Here is a 22,774-nt window from a genome sequence, read left to right on the forward strand (position 1 = left end):
CTGAAAACAACCATAGTATCAACTTGTAGCAAAATCAAAGCATCAATAGTCAAAACATGTCATGATAAAACAACATCAGAGTGTAAATCCCAAAGATCTTATGTGCAGAAATCCTGGTGTGATGTGCTGCAATCATGTCAGCTCCTTTCCCTTTGAAGAGGAAGTACCTGAAACCAAAACTGTAAACCGTAAGCACAAAGCTTAGTGAGTTCCCCCATCATACCACATACCATACAATAACATACTACTTAGCATATCTGGGTGCTGGCCTACCCCTACGGTCTCTTTCAACCTGTAACTGCCTATCATATTTGAGTGTTGGCCTACCCTTTCGGTCTCTTTCAACCGCTAATAGGGGACTATTTCACCCTACCACTACCACATAGTATCCTAGCAAATATACATAAATCACATACTGCCTAGCATATCTGGGTGCTGGCCTACCCCTTCAGTCCTTTCGACTGGTAACAAAGTCTATTCCACCCCTCGTACCACTATCAGATAATATCATAACATACCAGCACATAAAGCACAACAAATAGTGGCATACCAGACAATTATCACCAAGATAATCATCTCAATTATAATCAACTACTAGTGGGCCGACATTGGTGCCTTCGACCTACTTCTACTAGAAGGTAACTCACCTCAAATGTCGTGAAGTAGCTGAACTGTCCTCGGCTCTGAAATCAACTCCACTCAAACTCCTACACATAAAAGATCTCCTTTATTTTCCCTTTCATACTCATAACCCCTTAAGGGTCAACTTTGGTCAAAGTCAACACCCTGGTCAAAGTCAGCATTCGGGTCAAAGTCAACATTTTGGGTTGACTCAACTCGCCGAGTTGGTCCATCAACTCGTCGAGTTCCATGAATCATAAACCCTGAAATCGCGTTCCAACCCGTCGAGTTCCTCCTATCCATAGAATCAGGACTTCTCCAATTAACTCATCGAGTCATCCTTGAACTCGTCGATTTTTCCCTTTACATAATCGGGACACTTCGACCTAACTCGTCGAGTTCCTCTACAAACTCGATGAGTTCTTCAGTTAGTTAAGCCATCTTAATAGATTAAGCTCATATCCTTCCGATCTAAGCTCCATGCTTCATCTACCTACTAAAAATGTCCTTTTAAGGGTAAAGTTTCCAACTTTACCCGCTAATAGCCTTCCTTAATGGGTTTAGCTCAAACCTTAACTCTTTAAGACCTAGATCTTGATCCAAAAACCATTAAGACTTCAAGCTAAGGCATACAAACTGAGATCTAGACCCTAGACACTACATGAACTTGTAAAGTCTCTGACTTTCTCACTATACATAGTCTTTTGGAGCTTAAAAGGCCAAAATGACATCCTAAAGCTTGTATGGGGCTTCAATGGCCATAATGTTTGCACCTTTATGCTATGAAATCCCTTCAAGGTCCTAGATCTGGAAATACACTCAATTGGGACGTCCATTTCCCAATGATCAAGATATTTTGACCAAAAACCCAATAAAGTGAAGATGAAGAGATGTAAGTAATCATTAAGGAAGTTTGAAACTTGCTTACTAGAGAATGTTGCAAATGGAGTGAAGTTTCTGGATCTACTCACTTATTCTTGAGTCCTCAAGCTTCTTCTTCTTCCACAAGCTTCAAATGCACAAGTTTTCTCTAAAAAATGACGCACAAGCTCACACAAGGCATTAGGGTTTCGAGATTTAGGGTTTGGGACTTGGAGGCTGTAAATGAGGTCAATCTTTGGAGGTTAATGTGTTTAAATAGGGTGCAAAACCCTGAAAATTAGGGTTTCACTCTGCCAGTCCTACTCGTCGAGTTTGGGCTCTCAAACTATGACATCCCCATTTTCACGGCCAGAAAAGACCGATTTGTTTATGCTTTGTTTTATAAATCAGAGTGATCGTTTAAAGAAAACGGTTGCGGAATTTGTTCCCAAAATAAAATATGATAACCATTTATCAAAACGTTTCTCAAAGAGAATATATTTTCATTAAATAATAAAACCTCGGGATGTCATGTTCCGATACAGACCAAAAGCATAAACAATAATAAATAGACCTTACAACAGTTATTCATAACTACTGGCCTATAATCCAAAATCTCTCGTCAAGTCCACCAACTTATACTCTTGTGCCATTACCTGTAATGCAAAGAAAACTGAGTGGGTCAGGCTTGGGAGCCTGGTGAGCATATAGGGTTTTCAACCCACAATAATACAATTATTATATTCAACCATCAAACAATCAACTCAATTACTCATCCCTATTATGTTTCTTAGGATTTTACCCTAGGAATTCAACTACTCGTCATTCCTTCATTCCTAAGGATTGACCTAAGGAATTTACACAAACTTCCATTGCTACATAAGGCGCATCTGCCAACATTATCCTTTAAGCGCCTCTGCCAGGATTACGTCATACACTATGAGGCGTGACTGCCAGGTTTATGAAATTCTCTTTTAGGCGCATCTGCCGACATTATCTTATAAGCGCATCTGCCAAGATTATCCTATAAGCGCATATGCTCTTATTATGACAATCTCTATTTGGCGCATCTGCCGACATTATCCCATAAGCGCATCTGCCAGGATTACCCTATAAGCGCATCTGCTATTGTTATGACAATCTCTATTTGGCGCATCTGCCGACATTATCCCATAAGCGCATCTGCCAGGATTACCCTATAAGCGCATCTGCTATTGTTATGACAATCTCTATTTGGCGCATCTGCCAAGATCACGACATTCACTACTTGGTGCATCTACCGATATTATTCTCAAGCGCATCTGCTAGCATTATGGCATGCTCTTTTAGGTTCATCTACCAATACTATACTTAAGTGCATCTACTAGTATTATGTCACTCTCTCTTTGGTGCATCTACCAATACTATGCTTGAGCACATCTGCTAGCATTATGTCATTCTCTAATTGGTGCATTTGCCAATATCATTCTTAATCATCTTTCATACCTCATCATTTTATCACATACCAACTATCTCATCTACCCATGTTCTACCCAACATATTTGTAGATATGGAATACATATACAGTTTAACTCATTTAAAAACTATATAAAACATTCATTCCATACTCATCTCAAATAAACAACAATATATAACCACATAGCACGTATTTTATAACAAATACTTCATATTTATGTGTTGGAAGAAAGTAACCACACACTCTCCTAAGCATATACTTAATACATTCAAACAATACTTGTATTATACCTTATCGAATGAACACGTAATTCAAAAATAAGTAATCCGTACTCCCGGATCTAAAACTAACCTCTTGATTTGATCCATACTCTCGGATCTAAAACTAATCTCTTGATCTGATCCATACTCTCGGATCTAAAACTAACCTTTTGATCTGATCCATACTCTGGGATCTAAAACTAACCTTTCGATCTGATCCATACATCCAGATCTAAAACAAGTTTATCTCTTTATTATTTTATCTCATGGTCCAACCCATATTTTATCACCTACCAACAACCTCATCTACTCATGTTCTACCCAACATATCTTTAGATACAAAATACGTATATAGTTTAACTCATTAAAACTTATATAATTCACCCGTTCCACAATCATCTCAAATAAACAACAAAATATTATACACGTAACACGTATTTCATAGCAAATACTTAATATTTATGTGTTAGAAGAAAGTGACCACACACTCACTTGATCAGAAGATGATCGGACAGCACTACGGCTTGTAGAAGTAGTATCTCTCCGCAGATCTGGAAGATCTTCACAAAAATCGAACTTCTCGCGGGCAGAGCTTTGGATCGGGAATCACGCTCTTCGGGATTCTCGGGGCTTCGGATCTTGCTTCGGGACTCGGGAATGATATCGGGGCTTCGGGGTACTTCTGGCATGCAAATCGAGGTAAAACGGGAGAGAGAAGAGAGAAAATAGCAACCCTAAACGTCTGGCCCTTCAAATCTATTTATAGGGCAAATTTGGTCCTTGCCACGTCGTGGCAACCTTTTTCCACGTCGTGGGCTTGGTCGTCACTGCATGCGTCATCCCAAGTTGCATCTGGGGGCCTCCCGGAGGTGTCAGGAGACTTGCCACGTCGTGGCACTGCTTGCCACGTCGTGGTCTCTGACAGTTTTGGGGTTTCGCGCCCCGAACTTCAGAAATTCATAACTTTCGCATACGAACTCCGTTTTCGACGTTCTTTATATCGACGCGAAGGTGAGATTATGCTCTACAACTCTCGTTTAGACTCTATTGGCTAATTTTGACTTTATTTTTAATATATTATAAGTATATTACTTATATATTATCTTTAGTAGGCCGGGACAGGAAAACTCCGTTATAAACTCATTACTCCTTCATCTGAACTCCGTTTTCGTTTGTCTTTTTATCGCTGGACTACTATCGAAGAAATCTTCGACTCTCATTTAGATCACTAAGGATAGATATCTATCTACCTTAAATTCACTATTTACGTCGCGCTGGGTCGCGCTAGGTCGTGTCGGTTTTGTCGCGAAACTTCGACAGGTCATAACTTCTTCGTTATAACTTGGATTTTGGCGTTCTTTATATGCACGGAAACCTTGTGACATATACTACAACTTGGTTAAGATTAATCCTTCTAAATAATCTTCCATAAAAAAGTCATTTTTGATGCTTATTGTCTCTAAATTGACTAGCCGTAATCTACGGGCGTTACAGTTGAGTAGACTTTACATCCCACGTCCAATTCCATTCCTACTCGACGAGTTTTGGGGCTCCAACTCATCGAGTTTCTATACAAAAGTGAATAAATTTTGATTTAAAATACATATAAGGATCTAGGCGTTACACTTAGCCAATGTGAATCCTTGTTCTTGAGCAAGAGATTGGCAACAAGTTTTGGTTGTCAATGGAGCTCATGATTCATGAATAGCAAAGATGTATTCATGGATTTTAAGTCCTGAAAAGCTATCTAAGACATATCTATAATAATTTTATTAAATTTATCTTAAAAATAGCTGAATTAAATCTAGACCGACTCATATCTTTTGAAAATATAAACTATTCTTGACCTTAATAATCATCACTCTGAGATTATTTATCCAATTAATATCAAATTATCATCTAATTATTGTTGAGTATTTCAAATAAATCAACTTATTAATATGTATAGCTACTTATCTTAAATATCTATTAAGAAATTTAAACAAAATTATAATGAAAAAATTAGGGAAATACAACTTAATTTTGAAACCTACCTTTTTGGAATACATTTATTTAACCGAGCTATGATTATTTAATTATCTATTTAGGTTATACAAAATTTAACCGAGCTATCCAACCAATAAATATACATTGTAACTCAATTGTATCGGTTCCAAAATTTTGGATGTAAAATTACAAAGCCAACAAAAACTAATCTCATCCTATTCACTTACTATCCAATTAGTTCAGTTTTTATCAAATTATCATCTAACTATGAGCAAACAATAAATATACATTGTAACTCAATTGGATCGGTTCCAAATTTTTGAATGTAGAATTACAAATCCAACAAAAACTGATCTCATCCTATTCACTTACTTTTCAGTCAGTTCAGTTTTATCAGATTATCATCTAACTATTATTGAGTATTTCAAATAAATCAAATTATTAATATGTATATCTATTTATCTTAAATATCTACTAAGAAAACTTTAACAAAAGTATAATGAAAATATTAGGAAAATACAACTAAATTTAAAATATTGAACCCTACCTTACTTGGTATACATTTATTTTAAAGAGAATCACCAACACGATCACATTCCATAAATATATATAAGGAAATAACCCAACTTTTTTGCAAATTTCGGAAATGACCACCCTCACATTTTCGAACGACATCGCGTGCTCTGAACGTTTATTTATTTATTTTTTTTTATTTTACGAAAATCGGAAAATGTATTTTGAATTTTCATTTTCCCTGATTTTTTTTTTGACGAATATCGGAAATTCGGTCGGTTAGAAATGGGTCTGGTATTTGAAATACGTTGACTCCGAAGATCGTTCTTCTGAACAACGGGGAGCTAATCACTATGAGATTATGCGGCTTTTAATGTGTTACCAATGTCAATAACAAAGCGATAACGAACGTCAGATTTCTGAAGACGCTCCATTGCAGTGTTGATATATTCAATAGGAATGCGTTCAATCGCTGCCGTTATATTATGTTTTGCTGCAAATTCAATCATCTCTTGTGTCTCCTTTATCCCCCCTATGAAACTACCTCCCACCATCTTCCTACCTGCCATCATCAAACCATGTTATTTCTTTATAATTCAAACAATTTAATCGCCACATTAATTTGTTGTTATAATGTTCATACCAAAAAGCAAGGGGAAAGCAGGTAGCTCATATGGCTTAGTTGGGGCACCAACCAAAACCAATTTGCCATTAGGCTTTAAGAGACTAATCAAAGGCACAAGAGGATGATCAGCAGAAACAGTGTCAATAATTCCATCCATAGAACCCACTCCACTCTGCATCTGGGCTTGATCACGGCTTACTAAGAAAGAATCAGCTCCAAAAGTATTAATGGCTTCTTCTTTTTTCTTGGGACTTGTGCTGATCACAGTAACCTTAACACCAAGAGCTTTAAGAAACTTAACAGCTACATGACCCAACCCACCAAGACCTACCACACCAACATGCATCCCAGGCTTATCGAGCCCATAGTATCGGATTGGGCTGTAAACAGTGATTCCAGCACACAGAAGAGGCGCACCACCATCAAGTGGGTAGTCTTTGGGCCATATGACGATGAAGTGTTCATTGGCTACCATGTGGTTAGAGTAACCACCGTAGGTTACCACAGAAGAGTCATTATATGTGTGTACCATTTTTGAGCAGTATTGTTCTTGATTAGCACCACATTGATTGCATGAATGGCAACACCCGACGATACAACCCACCCCGACATGGTCTCCTACTTTGACTTTTTTGACCTTGCTGCCCACCTCAGTCACCACACCCACAATCTCATGTCTGTAAGGAAAACCGCTAATTAGTAATAGCTTTAGATATATTGATTTTGTAATAAAAAAGTAGCAAAGGAATAATCAGTATAACATATGAAATGGAGGGATATATACCCAGGGATCACGGGGTACTTGGTGTTGTTCCATTCATTCTTGACAAAGTGAAGATCAGTGTGGCAGACTCCACAGTACAACACTTTGAATCTTACGTCTTCATCTCCAGTTTTCCTGTAATCATTATTCACCACAAATTGACAACGGGTTACAGAAAATTATGAATTTTTATAACACGAAGTAACTCATCAGTTAATGCTCACGTATTCACAACATCAATGTTGAAGTCCTAAATTTAATACGTAAAGATGTCGTTCAAAGTATATAATATTGTTAAAACTTGCATACACTATCTTTTGATGATACAATACAAACATTACATGCTCAATTATTATATTTAAATGCATTTGATGATCATAGCTATTAACCCCAAAACTTAAAAAAGTTACGTCATGTTCAGAATCATATAGACTTTGGAGTGCCAAAGCAAAATATATAACAATATAATAATAGCAAAAAAATGTCAAAATTACTTGAAAAGTCAAGAAATTAACTATTCGCTAGAAAACAAAAGATGTCCCGATCAACATCGAAATCTCTGAGGAAAGTAATTCTACGACGCATTCAGAGGTTTATTATTAAACATGCGACGGAATTATCAGATCTGTGTATTGTTTCTTTCTCTTGAAAGCTATGAAGAAACTAAACCATATAACAAATTAACAATCTACGTAAATGGGAATAAACAGATTAAACCTCCGGGAGAAGTTAATGGGGGAGAGTACGCCAGAAGTGTCTCTAGCGGCGTAGCCCAAGGCCTTAACAGGATGTTCCGTCTCAGGTGATTTACTCCCCATCGGCAATCACTGTGTGTGTTCTTGGGTGAAACGTGTGATAGAAAATGTAAATGCGAATGTGTAATTGATTGAGAAAGTACTCCCTCATGTTACACTAGCTATTTTCTAATCTTCACCATTATTAACATCATTAACGGGAAATTTTATTGACTCCTTCTCAAATTCTAATGGAATTGTATGGGCACAAAAAGAAAAATTAATGACATGACATGTTTTCGGGCAGTGTCAAAATGACTTTATATCTTAGGTAACAATTAAAAGTTAGTGTTAAATAAAAAAAAATATATATTTGTTATTTAATTATATAATATAATTTTCATTTAAAGATTTTATTTTTGGAAACGATCATATTATTTTCATAAAAACTTCTAAAAATATGAAATGATGTTGAATATCATTTATTAAATATCATATCGGTCATTAATCTTTAGAAATTAATATCAATTGCAAAGATTCTAGAAATCAAATTTTAACCATTGTGACTTCCTATTAGGATCCTGTTTTGCTTATGGGTAAATCTTTATAATGAATTACAGTGAAAAACTAACTGAAATTATAATATTTTCAAGTAACTTAGATAAATATTTAATTATTTTATAGAGATGTGACAAAGCCTTTTGATCACTATCAAATTTACGGTAAAACTACATTGAAATCGAATATTCATTTTGGAAGCATATATTATGTCTTTATTGTTTTTTGTAAAAATGATTTATAGAAATTATTTAATTAAGGATTATAATTTCTAAAAATAAATATTATAAAACAATAAAGACATAATATATACTTCCAAAAATGAAGATTCGATTTTAATGTAAGGACATAAAATATAATTTCTCACGAATAACACAGGTGACCCCTATCGGGGGTTTCCGTATCAGAGTTCGTCATCTGTGACGTTAGCAACTAAATCCGTATGACTTCTGTACATCATCTGTTACGTTAGCATTACCTTTTCACTGTAACTCAATGGACACTGCTCAACCATATATTCCCAATAGCGCAACGCACCATTTCTCTATCAAATTAAACACACATACACATTTGCATTCACTTTTTTCTATCACACATTTCATCGGAAAACACACACAGTCACAGTAATCGCCGATGGGGAGTTCACCTGAGACGGAGCATGCTGTTAAGGCCTTGGGCTACGCCGCCAGAGACACTTCTGGCGTACTCTCCCCCATTAACTTCTCCCGGAGGTATAATTTGTTTATTATTCCCTTTCACGTAGATTGTTATGGTTTAATTTTTTATTTTAACACTTTAGAACGTATATACAATTCACAGATCTGATATATTCTTTTGGAACTTCAATACTAAATTAGTGAATGATTAGTAAAATTCTTTTTGTCGAGTTCCAAGTTGATCGGAATATCTTTTTGTTTTATAGTGAATATTCATATAACTTTCTAGACTTTTCGAGTAATTACGACGTTTTTGTTAATATGATTATTATTTTACTTTGGACGCTTAACAGTCTGAAGCACCTTTTTTTTTTCTTGTTCTGTAAACTGTTTGATTATGACGCTAAATCGTCGATAATTACACCTGAGCTCAAGTAATATCTGATACCTATCGCTATATACCAATAATCAACGAGTTTGTTCGTATTATAAGCATGCATAATTTTTTTTCTAACTCATGTCCAATCTGTGATGAATGATGATTACATAGGGAAACAGGGGATGAAGACGTGAGGTTCAAAGTGTTGTACTGTGGAGTCTGTCACTCTGATCTTCACTCTGTCAGAAATGAATGGCACAACGCCAAGTATCCCATGATCCCTGGGTAATTTTACTAATTAATCCTTCCTCCATTTCATATGTACGATTAGGGTTAATTATTCATTTACTTACATACCTTTAACTTGTAACAAATAGTTTCTCAATTACTACTGTTTTTTGTCGATCGTTGCAGACATGAGATTGTGGGTGTGGTGACTGAAGTGGGTAGCAAGGTCAAAAAAGTCAAAGTAGGAGACAAAGTCGGGGTGGGTTGTATGGTCGGGTGTTGCCATTCATGCGATCAATGTGGTGCAGATCAAGAGCAATACTGCCCAAAAATGGTACAAACCTACAATGACTCTTCTATGGTAACCTACGGTGGTTACTCCGACCACATGGTAGCCAACGAACACTTCATCGTCACATGGCCTAAAGACTACCCACTTGATGGTGGTGCGCCTCTGCTGTGTGCTGGAATCACTGTTTACAGCCCAATTCGATATTATGGGCTCGATAAGCCTGGGATGCATGTTGGTGTGGTTGGGCTTGGTGGGTTGGGTCATGTTGCTGTTAAGTTTCTTAAAGCTCTTGGTGTTAAGGTTACTGTGATCAGCACAAGTCCCGAGAAAAAGGAAGAAGCCATTAATACTTTTGGTGCTGATTCTTTCTTGGTGAGTCGTGATCAAGCCCAGATGCAGAGTGGAGTGGGTTCTATGGATGGAATTATTGACACTGTTTCTGCTGATCATCCTCTTGTGCCTTTGATTGCTCTGTTAAAGCCTAATGGTAAACTGGTTTTGGTTGGTGGTCCAACCAAGCCGTATGAGCTACCTGCTTTCCCTTTGCTTTTTGGTATGAATCTTTTTTTTTATTTTTCCTCAATTCATTCATTAAAATGTGGTGAGGGAGTTTTGTGTGAATAAGAAATATTAATGAGGCTTGATGATGCATGCGACAGGTAGGAAGATGGTGGGAGGAAGTTTGATAGGGGGGATAAAAGAGACACAGGAGATGATTGAATTTGCAGCAAAACATAATATAACGGCAGCGATTGAACTCATTCCCATTGAATATATCAACACTGCAATGGAGCGTCTTGCAAAAACTGATGTCCGTTATCGCTTTGTTATCGATATTGGTAACACATTAAAAGCCGCATAATAATTGTAGTGATTGTGGTTTGAGTTTTGAGTTTGAGACTTTCGGTCAGTGGTATATTATGACCATTTTCTTGTTATGGAGAAATTATTAATATTAGTAAAATATTATAAATTATAAATTATATATTTGTGTGATATATATATATATATATATATATATATATATATATATATATATATATATATATATATACACACACATATACACACACTAAACAGTTGTCTTTTTATGTAATTTTATATATTTCAAAAGTTTTCAACTATTTTTGTCAAACACTTATATAACTAATAAAAACTATAACTTTAAGCCAAGGCCAACCCAATGGGAGTTTAAAGCGTGTCCATGACTAACCAAATTATAGGGCCTAAAATTTCCATAACTTATATATTAGCCTATGTTAAGTTCTTGGCCTAATTCAAATTAGGTTAACATTGTTCTCAGTTACAACATGTAAGCGCACAAAGTAGGGGTGAGCATTTGGACCGGTGGACCGGACAGGATCGGACCGTTTCTTTGGACCCCCGGGCCGGTTCTCAGTTATAGGAATCCATCAAAACCGGTCCGGTTTTTTTCCCGGTCTGGTCTGGTTTTTACCGTGTTTTTAAACCAGTTGGACCCGATTTAAAAAAAAAAAAAATTATAATCTATGAAATTTTTTTAACAACCATAAATCATTCGTTTTAATTCGGATTGACATGTGTTTTTTTTTCCAACATTTAATTTACAGTTTGTAGATGATTGTATACTATAATTTTGTTGATTTTGGTATTATATTCAATGAGTTACAGTCTTTCAAAGTTGAGCTATCAAAGCTGAAAAAAATTCAGCTTTTCAGCAAGATTTGTAAAATTTTATAATTTGTGAATTTTTTTAAACAACCATAACTCATTCGTTTTAAGTTGGATTGACCTGCGGTTTTTTCCAACATTTAATTTACATTTTATAAATGAATTTAGACTATAATTTTCTTGATTTTGGTATTATATTCACTGAGTTATAATCCTTCAAAGTTGAGCTATCAAAGCTAAAATATTTCAGCTTTTTAACTATTATTTTAGACTATAATTATGAATTTTATGTATCTTTGACAGATAAATCATATGAAAGGGATCTTGGTGAACTTGATTTATATGTTAGTTGCTTTTATTTAGAAAATTAATTTTGCAAGTTATAATATTATAACATCATGGTAGATTAGTTATGCATGAAACGGAAACGTAATCATTTTTAGAAGTCGATCGTATTAAACCCAACAACATATTCGTTTTAACGAGTTCTATCAAACCCAAAAACTTATTTTAACGACTTGTACTCTATGCAATTAAAGTTGTACCGGTCCAAACGGGTCCAAGAACGGGAAAACCTGAACCTGGACCCGGACACGGACACGGACATGGACACGACTCATCCAGTCCGGTCCACGGTCCATAATATTCTCCATAACCGGTCCAGTCCAAGAGTCGATCGGGTTAGGTCCAAATGCTCACCCCTAGCATAAAGGGAGTGAGCGGGAAAATCTAAACCTCGGGAAAAGAAAAAAACTCTTTGATTTCTTGTTTGTCAATTTACGCATGAGGCGGAAATTAATGATGTCCAGTCAAACGATTTCAGAGGCAATAATCTCTAACAATCTCACTTTTTTCTTATTTCTTCTCGAAAATCAGAAGCAACAATTCTACAATCTACTCAAAAATCAGCTTTGAGTGCTTATAATCTCAAGGAAAAGAAATGAATCGTACAATTTTTTTTCTCTGCTTCGAAAAATAACCTTGAGGTTTCGAAATCAGAAGGTAAGGGATTTATGGATTTTGAAGGCTCTATTTTTTGTGCTTCTCTTTTATGGTTTGAAGTAAGAAGATAATAGATTTCATGTTTATTGTTTTGAAGGTACATACAAAGTAGTTTCGAAAATCGGAAGGCGCGAAGAAATCAGTTTCGAAAATAAGAGGAACAAGAAAATCAATTTCTAATTTCTGAACGTACAAACAAACCAAATTATGTTTTTCCTTTTAGGTTTGCTTTTTATTTTTATTTATGATAATTTCTTATTTATTTATAAGAACTAAATCAGTTTTTTTTTTCTTTCATTTTTTCTTATTCTTATTTTATTAAATTCAGATGCATCGAGCAACAATCTATGGATTGTCAATCCTTCTTTGAGGTTTAAAGGTTTCTGATTTCATATTTTTTCGGAGTTTCAGAAAATCAGAAGGTACATTTTTTATTTATGTTTTTTATATAGAAGCAAATAAGAGTTTTATTTTTTGATAATGTAATATAACTTGCTTATTTCATTTCTGTTTTTCTATTTTTTTTTATATAATTTTATTATAAGCAAATCATTGTATCGGGGTTTTATTCTTTAGAATCAAGAACCAAGAAGCAAATCACTGAATTAGAGTTCTAATCTTTAGAAGGATTACGGTTTTCTAAATATAAGCAGGTTTCTTTGTGTACTAATTTGAATGAAAATTTTAATTTATGTATTTTGGAATAAAAACGAAAAGTTATAATTGTTTTGCTAAAATTTTTAGATCAAGACCTATTTTTTGTCAATTTGCATAGGGCCTACGAAATCTCAGGGTCGGTCTTGTTCTCAGTTACCAACTATTCGTTGCACGTAATAGCTACCATCTAGCAGCTATTTTTGTCAAATATGCCATGTATAAGTAAAATGTAAGTATTATATAATTTTATTGAAGTTATCAGTACACTACGTCTCTACCTTTGCTTAGCAGATCTACAATGACAAAAATAATACACTCTTTCTATAAAATTAATTTATTTAATAGGGTAAAGAATTTGAGGCTGAAATAATAGTATGCTCACACAATATTTATGAAATAAAACAAAACGAAGAAGATATACATAGGAAGAAAATTAGTATTTTCCGTTTATATTTATAAATGTCTTTATTTCCTTCATATAACTTCTTTAGCGGTACGAGATAAAAGATATGTGTATTGGACCAAAATTATACAAAACAATGAAGTATAAGGGTTATTGGTATATTAAAGTCTTTAAAAAGAAAAATAAAAAATAAAAAGAATATAAACCCCACCTGGGGCATTCTCGATTGAAAGAACGGGGCACACACATGTAAATCTTAAACAAAGACCGACATATGTCGAGTTGTCGACGCAAAAAGAAATGATAGATAGATATGTCAAGCGGAGACAAATAAAAAACTTTCAAATTATTATTTTGTCATTAAACAAAAATAAAAAGGAGTTTTAAGTATTTGAACAACAAGTTGGGTTAGCTAGTTAGCATGAAGACAACTAACTAGATGGTTATGAAGACAACTAACTAGATGGTTATGGAATTGTGAGTTTAATCCTGAGAAGAAAAAAATAATTATTTGTTATTCTAAAAAAAGTTGTTGAAGAAATTTTTTAAATTAATTATGAAAATCAACAAAATAAATAAATTCAAATTAATTTATTAAAGATAAATAATTAACATATTAAAAAATCCTCACAGGTTATTAGCAGTCCAAGAGTTATTAACAACTCCGTTCACATTAAACAACAGTCAACAAATAAGACTCAGTTGGTCAACAAGCATATACTACTACACAGACAAGTATAGCGTAGAAGACTCACATCGCATGTAGCAGCTAAACCCTCTGAGTGTATACTCTAAAACTCTTAATTTGACCAAAAGTCAACTCATGTCAACAAGTCAACGGTCAAGGTCAAAGTCAACAGCGAAAACACCATCCATTGAGCCTCACGTCGTGACCAACCATTGATCATGTTGTGAGAACTCACTCAACCTGATCCCAACTCGACTCGTTCCAGCTTAGCCAATTTGTCACGGACAACCCATTGAGCAAACTTCACGATGTGAACATTACTCTGTCACGTCGTAAACCCAAAAGACTCGGTAGATACAAGTTCTTGCATGGTCACGTCGTGACTACAGTCTGAAGCAACAATCCAAAGATTTGAGTCATTAATTCAATAAGTTTTTCACTCTAACTTTTCTAGAAGCTAAAAAGGACTCTAGAGGTTCATACAAATGATTACTTTATGGACATACAAACCTCATGCATGTCCTCCATCCATTCTAGGTCAAAATGAAGAGATTATACCAAAACTCATATGTATGGATCCAATAACCAGCCAACTTTTAGATATGAGCATTATCATACTCAATGGACCCTTAGAATGCACAAAATTGCCAACTTTATGAATTTCTTCCATTCAAACTTGGTGAAACATGAAAGACATGAGACAACACCTTAGATCTAACCACTTTAAGCAATAAAGTTTGAGCTTTTGACACTTATAAAGGTCTAAAAAGAATATAGGATGATGATGATGATGTTTCCTTGCAAGCTCCACTAATAGAACACCTTCTTATCCTTCTTATCTTTTTCTACGAGCCAACAAATGCTCCAAAAGGCCAAGAATCACCAAGGGAATGAGGGTTAGGGTTTTTCTGAGGAAATAGGGATGATAGAGGCTGATAGTCAACCCTAAAAATCGACGTAAATGGTTTAAATACGAAGAAAACTCTAAAAGATCATGGGTTTCGGCTGCAGTAGATCTCACGTTGTGATACCCTAGGTCTCATGTCATGAGAATGATTCCAAACGTGCTTCTCATAATTTGCTTGTCACTTTGGACCACCCAATGGTCACGTCGCGACACTCGATTTTCTCCAAAAATCAACATTTTGACTCCTTAAAACCCTAAACCAATTCATCCTTAGAAACAGGTGTTACAAGGGAAGTGGGAGCACCTCTTAGCCAACTAATCTACTAGAGGTTTTGTTAAATATTTACGTAAGTTTATATATATATATATATATATATATATATATATATATATATATATATATATATATATATATATATATATTCAAGCCCTATTTTTTTAGGCTATTTTTTTAGGCTATCTGCACCCGCACACCCGGAACCCATTAAAGGTTGGGTAATTTCACGAAAATTCAAGCCCTATTTTTTTTAGGCTATCTGCACCCGCACACCCGGAACCCATTAAAGGTTGGGCTTGATTATGATAGCATAAAAAGTAATATCAATCCCTCATGCACTTGACAATTTTAGTCCCTATGATTTTTTTTGTCCTATTTTTTTACTTGGTAGTTTCATTCGTTTTATTTTTAGATAAATTAACTAAGTATTAAAATGTTATTTTGACTCCCTCTACTTTTAACTTTGTAATATGTCATTTTCATCCTTTTCATTTTTCAAAACTTTTGTGTTTATCCCTCGTAGTATGTGTGTGTGTGTGTGTGTGTATATATATATATATATATATATATATATATATATATATATATATATATATATATATATATAATTTGATTTTTCTTAATAATTTTCGTTCGTTAACTTATAAAAAAATTATGTGCTTATTGTTATATATGCATCAGGATATTATAAATTATTAATATTAGTAAAATATTATAAATTATAAATTATATATTTGTGTGATATGTAACAACTAACCCCCAGGTTGTCTCCGGTGACGACATTTTCTTCTTCCAACATTGACGATATCCTGTTGATTAAGAAGCCATATGTTGCGATGACATCCACAGGCACAAATCCTAATTCCTTCCCTATCCCTTGATCCCTTCAGTCTCCACCTCCATCGGCCACCGTCAGCCACTATTTTCATTCGGTTCACTCAACATTGTTTTTGTCTAACCCTAGTCACCGGGGCCATCCTAAGATGATTTGAGGCCAGAGGCAAACAAAAAAATGTGGCCCTCAAAATTTAGTAATAAAAAACGATAATATAAGTACCAGAAGACTTGTTATTATATATATATATATATATATATATATATATATATATATATATATATATATATATATATATATATATAATTGGATTGTACTCAAAGATGAGTTAAAAAAATTCCAATGACAAAACAAAATAAAAATCCAAAAAATCAAACAACCGAACCATTTTGAGAAAAGGCCAGATGTTTTGAAAAAAAAAATGTGGTTGGAAAAAAAATCTTATGTTGGTTAAAACTTAAAAAAAAAAAAAAGAATGATCTGTCTAACCAGTTGGTTAATATGATTTTTGCGAAAAAAAAAACTATAAATAATAGGTATTATACATTAAAAGACAATGCTAAATATAAAATCTCATATATAAACATGATATTTATGCATGATAATTGGTCATAAAAAATTAAAGTTTTAAATGAAATAAATGTTTGGGTGGTTGGTCAAAAATAAAAGGGTCGAGAAAGTATTTCTATAATTTGGATGATTTATGTATAATAAAAAAATGAAGAATAATACCGGATTGGTTGATATGATTTTCGTTAAAAAAACATATAAATAATAGTTAGTATATGTTACAACTAAGAGCATCTGCATCGGTCATTGCAAAGCTCTTGCAAATGGGTTTGACATCCCACATATGCATTTATCTTTCAACTTGTGCAAGTTCCTTTGCAAGTCCATGTCATCATATTTATATTATTTTAAAGATAGTAGTTACTAATATTATATATGATGAAGTTATATATATTATATATGTATGGTTAATTACTCTTCTATTATATATATATATATATATATATATATATATATATATATATATATATATATATATATATATATATATATATATATATACTAGACGTAATCTTAAGCGTTGCGTAATAATACATTTAAATGGTTAAAATAATTATGAGAAAAAATAGAAATATGTTTGAAATTTACAATTTTAGTCATGTTTTGGGCATTAACCGAATTATCAAATAACATAAAAATCCATCAATTTATATTTTGATACTATCTAATATAGTCCATACCTTATAAACTTTACTTTTACTTTTATAATATCCAATATATATTATAAGTTTTTGTATAACAGTAATATAATCTATTTTTCTTATGTCCAATAATAATTTTTTTTGGATAAAATAAAAAATAAGTTGTTTTGAATGAGCTATTAATAAACACTATTGAACTAATAAACTTTGTATTACACTATTTATATTACACCAAAACATCCAAGGTTTCATATATGAACTTTCAAATATTGAAATTAAGAATGAAGTCATACAAAATATATCATTATACATAAATGTCATCAAAAGTTTTAAAATAAGTCGATTAGTAAATATGATGTTTAATTTTAATTACATATTTTGCAAGGCGTACGTTTGACTTTATGTTGGTGCGCCGACAATCCTCTTCCTTAATTTGTACCTAAAAAATTAAGGTGAATAAAAATATAAAATAGATATTACCATACATTAATATAAATAATTAAAAAAGGTATGTGGATCTCCTATCATCGGTTAAAAACAACATAACTCTCTAGTGGTATCGATTCCTATGTGAAATTGAAGTAGTCATTCTATGTATACCTTGTTTTCTAATTACATAAACAAATATGAGTAACCAAACATAAAAATGTTATCCTTATGTAGGAAAAATATTTTAGTTAACTAACAGATTAAATAATATAAGTTTAAGAGTTAGGAGTTTCAAAACATTAATATTTTTATTAATCAATCAATTAAGTAACACATGTTGAAAATTTTACAATCATTATTAAAAAGCATTTGAAATATTAGATTTTAAATGAATTTTTGTTGAAGTGTTTTGACCTCTATTATAATTAATATATATATATATATATATATATATATATATATATATATATATATATATATATATATATATATATATATATATATATATATATATATATATATATAAAGAGAGGGGGGGGATGGAAAATATAACATATGTATGAGTTTTAATTAATTATCTTTTTGAAATGGTACAATTACAAAAAAATATATATATATTTAAAATATTTAATTAAATATTTTCAACATCACCCTATATAACATATGATCAATATATTAACGATTAAACCATAATATAGAACGATCGTATTACAATAATCCAAAAACGAAGAAAATATAAAAATAAATTAGTATAACAAACTTACAAATTAAAAGTTCTAATATAATAGCATATCTCCAAAAGAGGTCATAAGAACTCAACCCAACACAAAAATCTTTAAGTTCGTTTTCTTTCTGAAATTTGTATATGATTTGTATACATGTCTTCTCAAAAGATTGACCTTTTTTATAATAAACTTTTTACTAAATGCTAAGTAAACATAATATAAGTTATAAAACTTTTGAGTTTTAAATCATAATTAAGAAAAGTTTTGAGTTGCATTAGTTAAAAAAGAGGTTTCAAATGAATGTGATTTGAGGAAGTTAAAAAAGTGGATTTCAAATGCATGAGATTCAAAAAAATGCTAGCTTTATAAGTATATATATATATATATATATATATATATATATATATATATATATATATATATATATATATATATATATAATTTATAATGGTGTTTTTTTAAAATGTAAAGGTGGTTGTTAATGTGGCAATGGGGACCACTTTTGATTGTGGAAGGTTAACATGTTTCATATATTCGTCAATTGAAGAGATTTAGAACCGATTTGAAGACAAAGAAAATGGGGAATAATATTGTAATATTTGTTTTAAAATTCATGTTTTTTGTAACCTCTTAATATTTAAATAATTAATAAAGTAAAATAAATTTAATATTTTTTGTTATTTTGTTATTTTATTTTAAAAATATTAGTTTAATTATAATAATAAAATTTATGTTTATTTATTATTAAGTAATATATATATATATATATATATATATATATATATATATATATATATATATATATATATATATAAAGTAATCGTTGATGTGGCAGTAGGGACCACTTTTGAAAGATAAGTATTATTGCACTGATGTGAGTAGTCATTGCAAAGCTGATGTGTCACAATTGAAAGATTAGTGACATTGCACTGATATGGATGACCTAAAACAATGAAAATAGAAAATGTAATATATAAACATGAAAATTATGCAGGATAATTGGCCATAAAACACTAAAATTTTAAATAAAAAAATGTTTCGGCGGTTTGTCAAAAATCAGAAAGTGTAAAAAATAAATATTTCTATAATTTGGATGATTTATGTATAACAAAAAAGAGTAAAAGATAAATATTTCTATGATTTATGTATAACGAAAAAGAATATAAAATTTTTGTAGTTTGGATTCCAATTCACTAAGTTAGACATCGACATCTAATTCAAATCAAATCGTACGATCACAATAAGAAAAAATAAGGAGCAGAAGAAAAAGGGCCCTCAATAAAATAAAGCAAATATATAAAACTACAAATATCAAGCTGCACTTAAAGAATTGTAACACAACCAACTAAGCTACTACAATTTTGATAAATATATTAACAAGACAAATATATATCTATAAAAGTATAAAACATAATTATTTTGGGCCCCAAACCGTAGTGAGGCCCGGGCCATCGCCCAACCTGCCTACCTTATTGGGTCGGGCCTGCTAGTCACCATAATCCTCGTTCTTGAACTTTCTCTTCAGTGGATTTGGTTGAGGTTCTTGGGTGGCTGGGTACACAGAGGTTGGTTGTTGTTGTCCATTACTTGGATCGGGAGTCCCGATAGGGCTCTTGCTGACATCGGAGTTGTTAGTATTTAGATGAGCCATGATAGTTGCTATGGCTGCCGAGACTACAGCTTGGAACGTAGCTTCATCGAATAGGAGAGTCGGTTTCTTGCCAGCGGATTGGTTACGCTTCTTCGGAGGCATGGTTTTCCTATATGGAAAGGAACACAAGCTGATGAGAGACGATGGTTAACCCTGGACGTATCTATCCTTACTATATTAGGCATAAATTTTTCCCGTGCCTTGGATATTGGTTATCTGAGTGTCGACCTACATCCCTATGATGTAGTCCGGGTATCAAGGTAGGAGTATGGGTATCATAAAATCCATAAGATGGGAGTCGTTCCAACTAAGTTACCTTTATACTGGGAAAGGTTCACTCTATGGCTTGGAAAGATCTGAGGACAGTTCGAAACGAAGACTGCGGGAAGAGAGGCTCATGAAGACCCATGACTAACACTCTCAATCAAGGTGTTGGGATCCGCTTTAATCGTATTACTTGTAACGGGAAAAGGCGATTTACCTAACACATAGCGTGAGTAGTGTAATCACTAACTCACTAAATTGTATTATTTTATGGGTGTATTAGCGCGACTATAACGAGGAAAAGACACTTCTCGGGTTCCATGTACTGGCTCCCTCTGTCTACCTCATATCCTTGACTGGGACCGGCGTTGGTTTTCTTCGGGTAGTTACCTAGGGTTCTCTTCTCATATAGACATATTGAATTTCTACTCCGTCTTACTTCCGATTCTGACTCTGGGTGTCATCACTTCATGATAGATGACTGGAAATCTCGGAAGTTTAGGAGAATTTCCCATCGATGTCCCTAAAAGGTATAGGCACTTGGTGATTTCAATAGTCTCGAACAAGTTCATTTATTTCCGAACTGGAAATCTTCTCAATGAACCTCTTCTGGGTTTGAATCAACTCTTCTGTTGAATACTGAAGTGGATAGGGTTTTCTACAGGGTTCGTGCGAGAATGAAAATGTCTAAAGAATCCTAAGAGAGTTTTAACATTTCACTGGATGATCCATATCGAGTCCTGCTACAATTACATAGGGTACACAAATCATATATAGCTTAGATCCGATAGGCCTTCGAATATGTGATACTACTCTATATCCACATCCCAACGAGGAAAAGGAAGTAGAGCGAAACCACACATTCTTAGTCTATGGGATCCTTATTATATATAACCTTGGGAGTATACCCTCTGTAATTGTAGGTATATCAATAAGGATCTTTTTAGTTTTTCACACAAGGTTATCTATGGATCCTAAAATACCCCTATGGTATTTTAATTTCTTGTTTGTTTCTTAACTTCTGAATATGATTCTGGGATTAATGTGACTCTTTTAGTATTCCAAAATACTCCCATAGTATTTTAAACTTTATGCTTGGCTCTAGCATTCCTAGTTGGTAAGTTTCAGACTCGTTGCAACACCACTATCACTCCCAAGCACATGTTCATCGCATCTCGAATAAATGTAGTTGATCAGGTTACATTTATTCCAGCTTACGATTACATAACTGCCCAGGTTTGACGGTAATGCTCAACATCCGAAGACTATTATTCTTGTTCTTCTTGTGATACTTTGTTCGAGTGTTTAAATTCTGGATGTTCTTATACTTTGGTAAAATATGGTTATATTTTAAAGTATAATTCTTGGTCAGAGTGTTTTATTCCTATGTATTTATAGGATGTATATCTTTTATGAATTGATATACTGAGCTCACTATAAACAATGCTCTGATACCAATTTGTCACACCCCAAAACCGGAACGGCGGAAATGTTCTGGGGTGGATGACGTCATGTCAAGTATCACAACATATGCAGTATAGTAATCAAAGTACAACAACTATTGCATTAATAGTAATAGTTTTACATAAGTTACATTTTAGAGAGACATCAAAGTAATACAGAAACTAGTATAGATGCAGCTCGGTTCTAGGATGGCTTCACAAAAGCTCCCGGGTGTACCTGTCTATTGCTAACCTGAGAATACAAGTTATTTTGAAAGCGAGTATCAACATTTTTATAAACGTTGGTGAGTTCATAAGTATTTAGTGTCATTTGTGTAAGTAAGCATTTTATTCAAAATAACTTTATAAAAAGTAGTAGTTTAGAATCTACGGTGTATTAACGTCCTTTCCAGAAAATCCTATGTTTTCTAATTAAAAGCAGTCTTCTACCAAAACTCGACAATGTTATGTTTTAAAGAGAAATTTTCCCTGAAATACTATCATTACCAAAATACGGTATTTGACTTTAAAGAAAGTAGGAGGATATCACTAGTAAAAATACTAAGGGAAAATAACATATGCCTCAGCAGAAAATACTACTGACTAAGGCAAAAGAAATCATAGACTCCAAGAGAGTATCGAATGAATGATACACCTGGCTCAGTCTAACAAAAGGAAACACAGACCCCAGACGGTATCAA

At 33.1% G+C, this 22,774-nt stretch overlaps 2 protein-coding genes across 3 annotated transcripts; one reads left to right on the plus strand and one right to left on the minus strand.

The window, feature by feature from the left end:
• Positions 1-5,907: 5,907 nt before the first annotated feature.
• Positions 5,908-8,157, minus strand: LOC111878516 (probable mannitol dehydrogenase). Its single transcript, XM_023875031.3, has 4 exons — positions 7,803-8,157; positions 7,107-7,220; positions 6,341-6,999; positions 5,908-6,259 (listed from the first exon to the last, which is right to left on the minus strand). Exons 1-4 carry the CDS (start codon positions 7,901-7,903, stop codon positions 6,057-6,059), a joined length of 1,077 nt encoding a protein of 358 aa, XP_023730799.1. The 5' UTR covers positions 7,904-8,157; the 3' UTR covers positions 5,908-6,056.
• Positions 8,158-8,907: 750 nt separating this feature from the next.
• On the plus strand, positions 8,908-13,378 carry LOC111913318 (probable mannitol dehydrogenase). Of its 2 annotated transcripts, XR_008231512.1 has the most exons (7): positions 8,908-9,108; positions 9,584-9,697; positions 9,827-10,485; positions 10,592-10,771; positions 12,682-12,807; positions 12,913-13,006; positions 13,360-13,378. XR_008231512.1 is itself a non-coding variant. In XM_052770262.1 (6 exons), exons 1-5 carry the CDS (start codon positions 9,011-9,013, stop codon positions 12,762-12,764), a joined length of 1,134 nt encoding a protein of 377 aa, XP_052626222.1. In that variant the 5' UTR covers positions 8,908-9,010; the 3' UTR covers positions 12,765-12,807; positions 12,913-13,088. The 2 variants fall into 2 exon arrangements, 1 of the variants encoding a protein (XP_052626222.1); XM_052770262.1 differs by lacking the exon at positions 13,360-13,378 and having other exon boundaries at positions 12,913-13,088.
• The last annotated feature ends 9,396 nt before the right edge of the window (positions 13,379-22,774 follow it).

Source organism: Lactuca sativa, chromosome 4 (genome assembly GCF_002870075.4).
Source record: "Lactuca sativa cultivar Salinas chromosome 4, Lsat_Salinas_v11, whole genome shotgun sequence".
Taxonomy (NCBI): domain Eukaryota; kingdom Viridiplantae; phylum Streptophyta; class Magnoliopsida; order Asterales; family Asteraceae; genus Lactuca; species Lactuca sativa.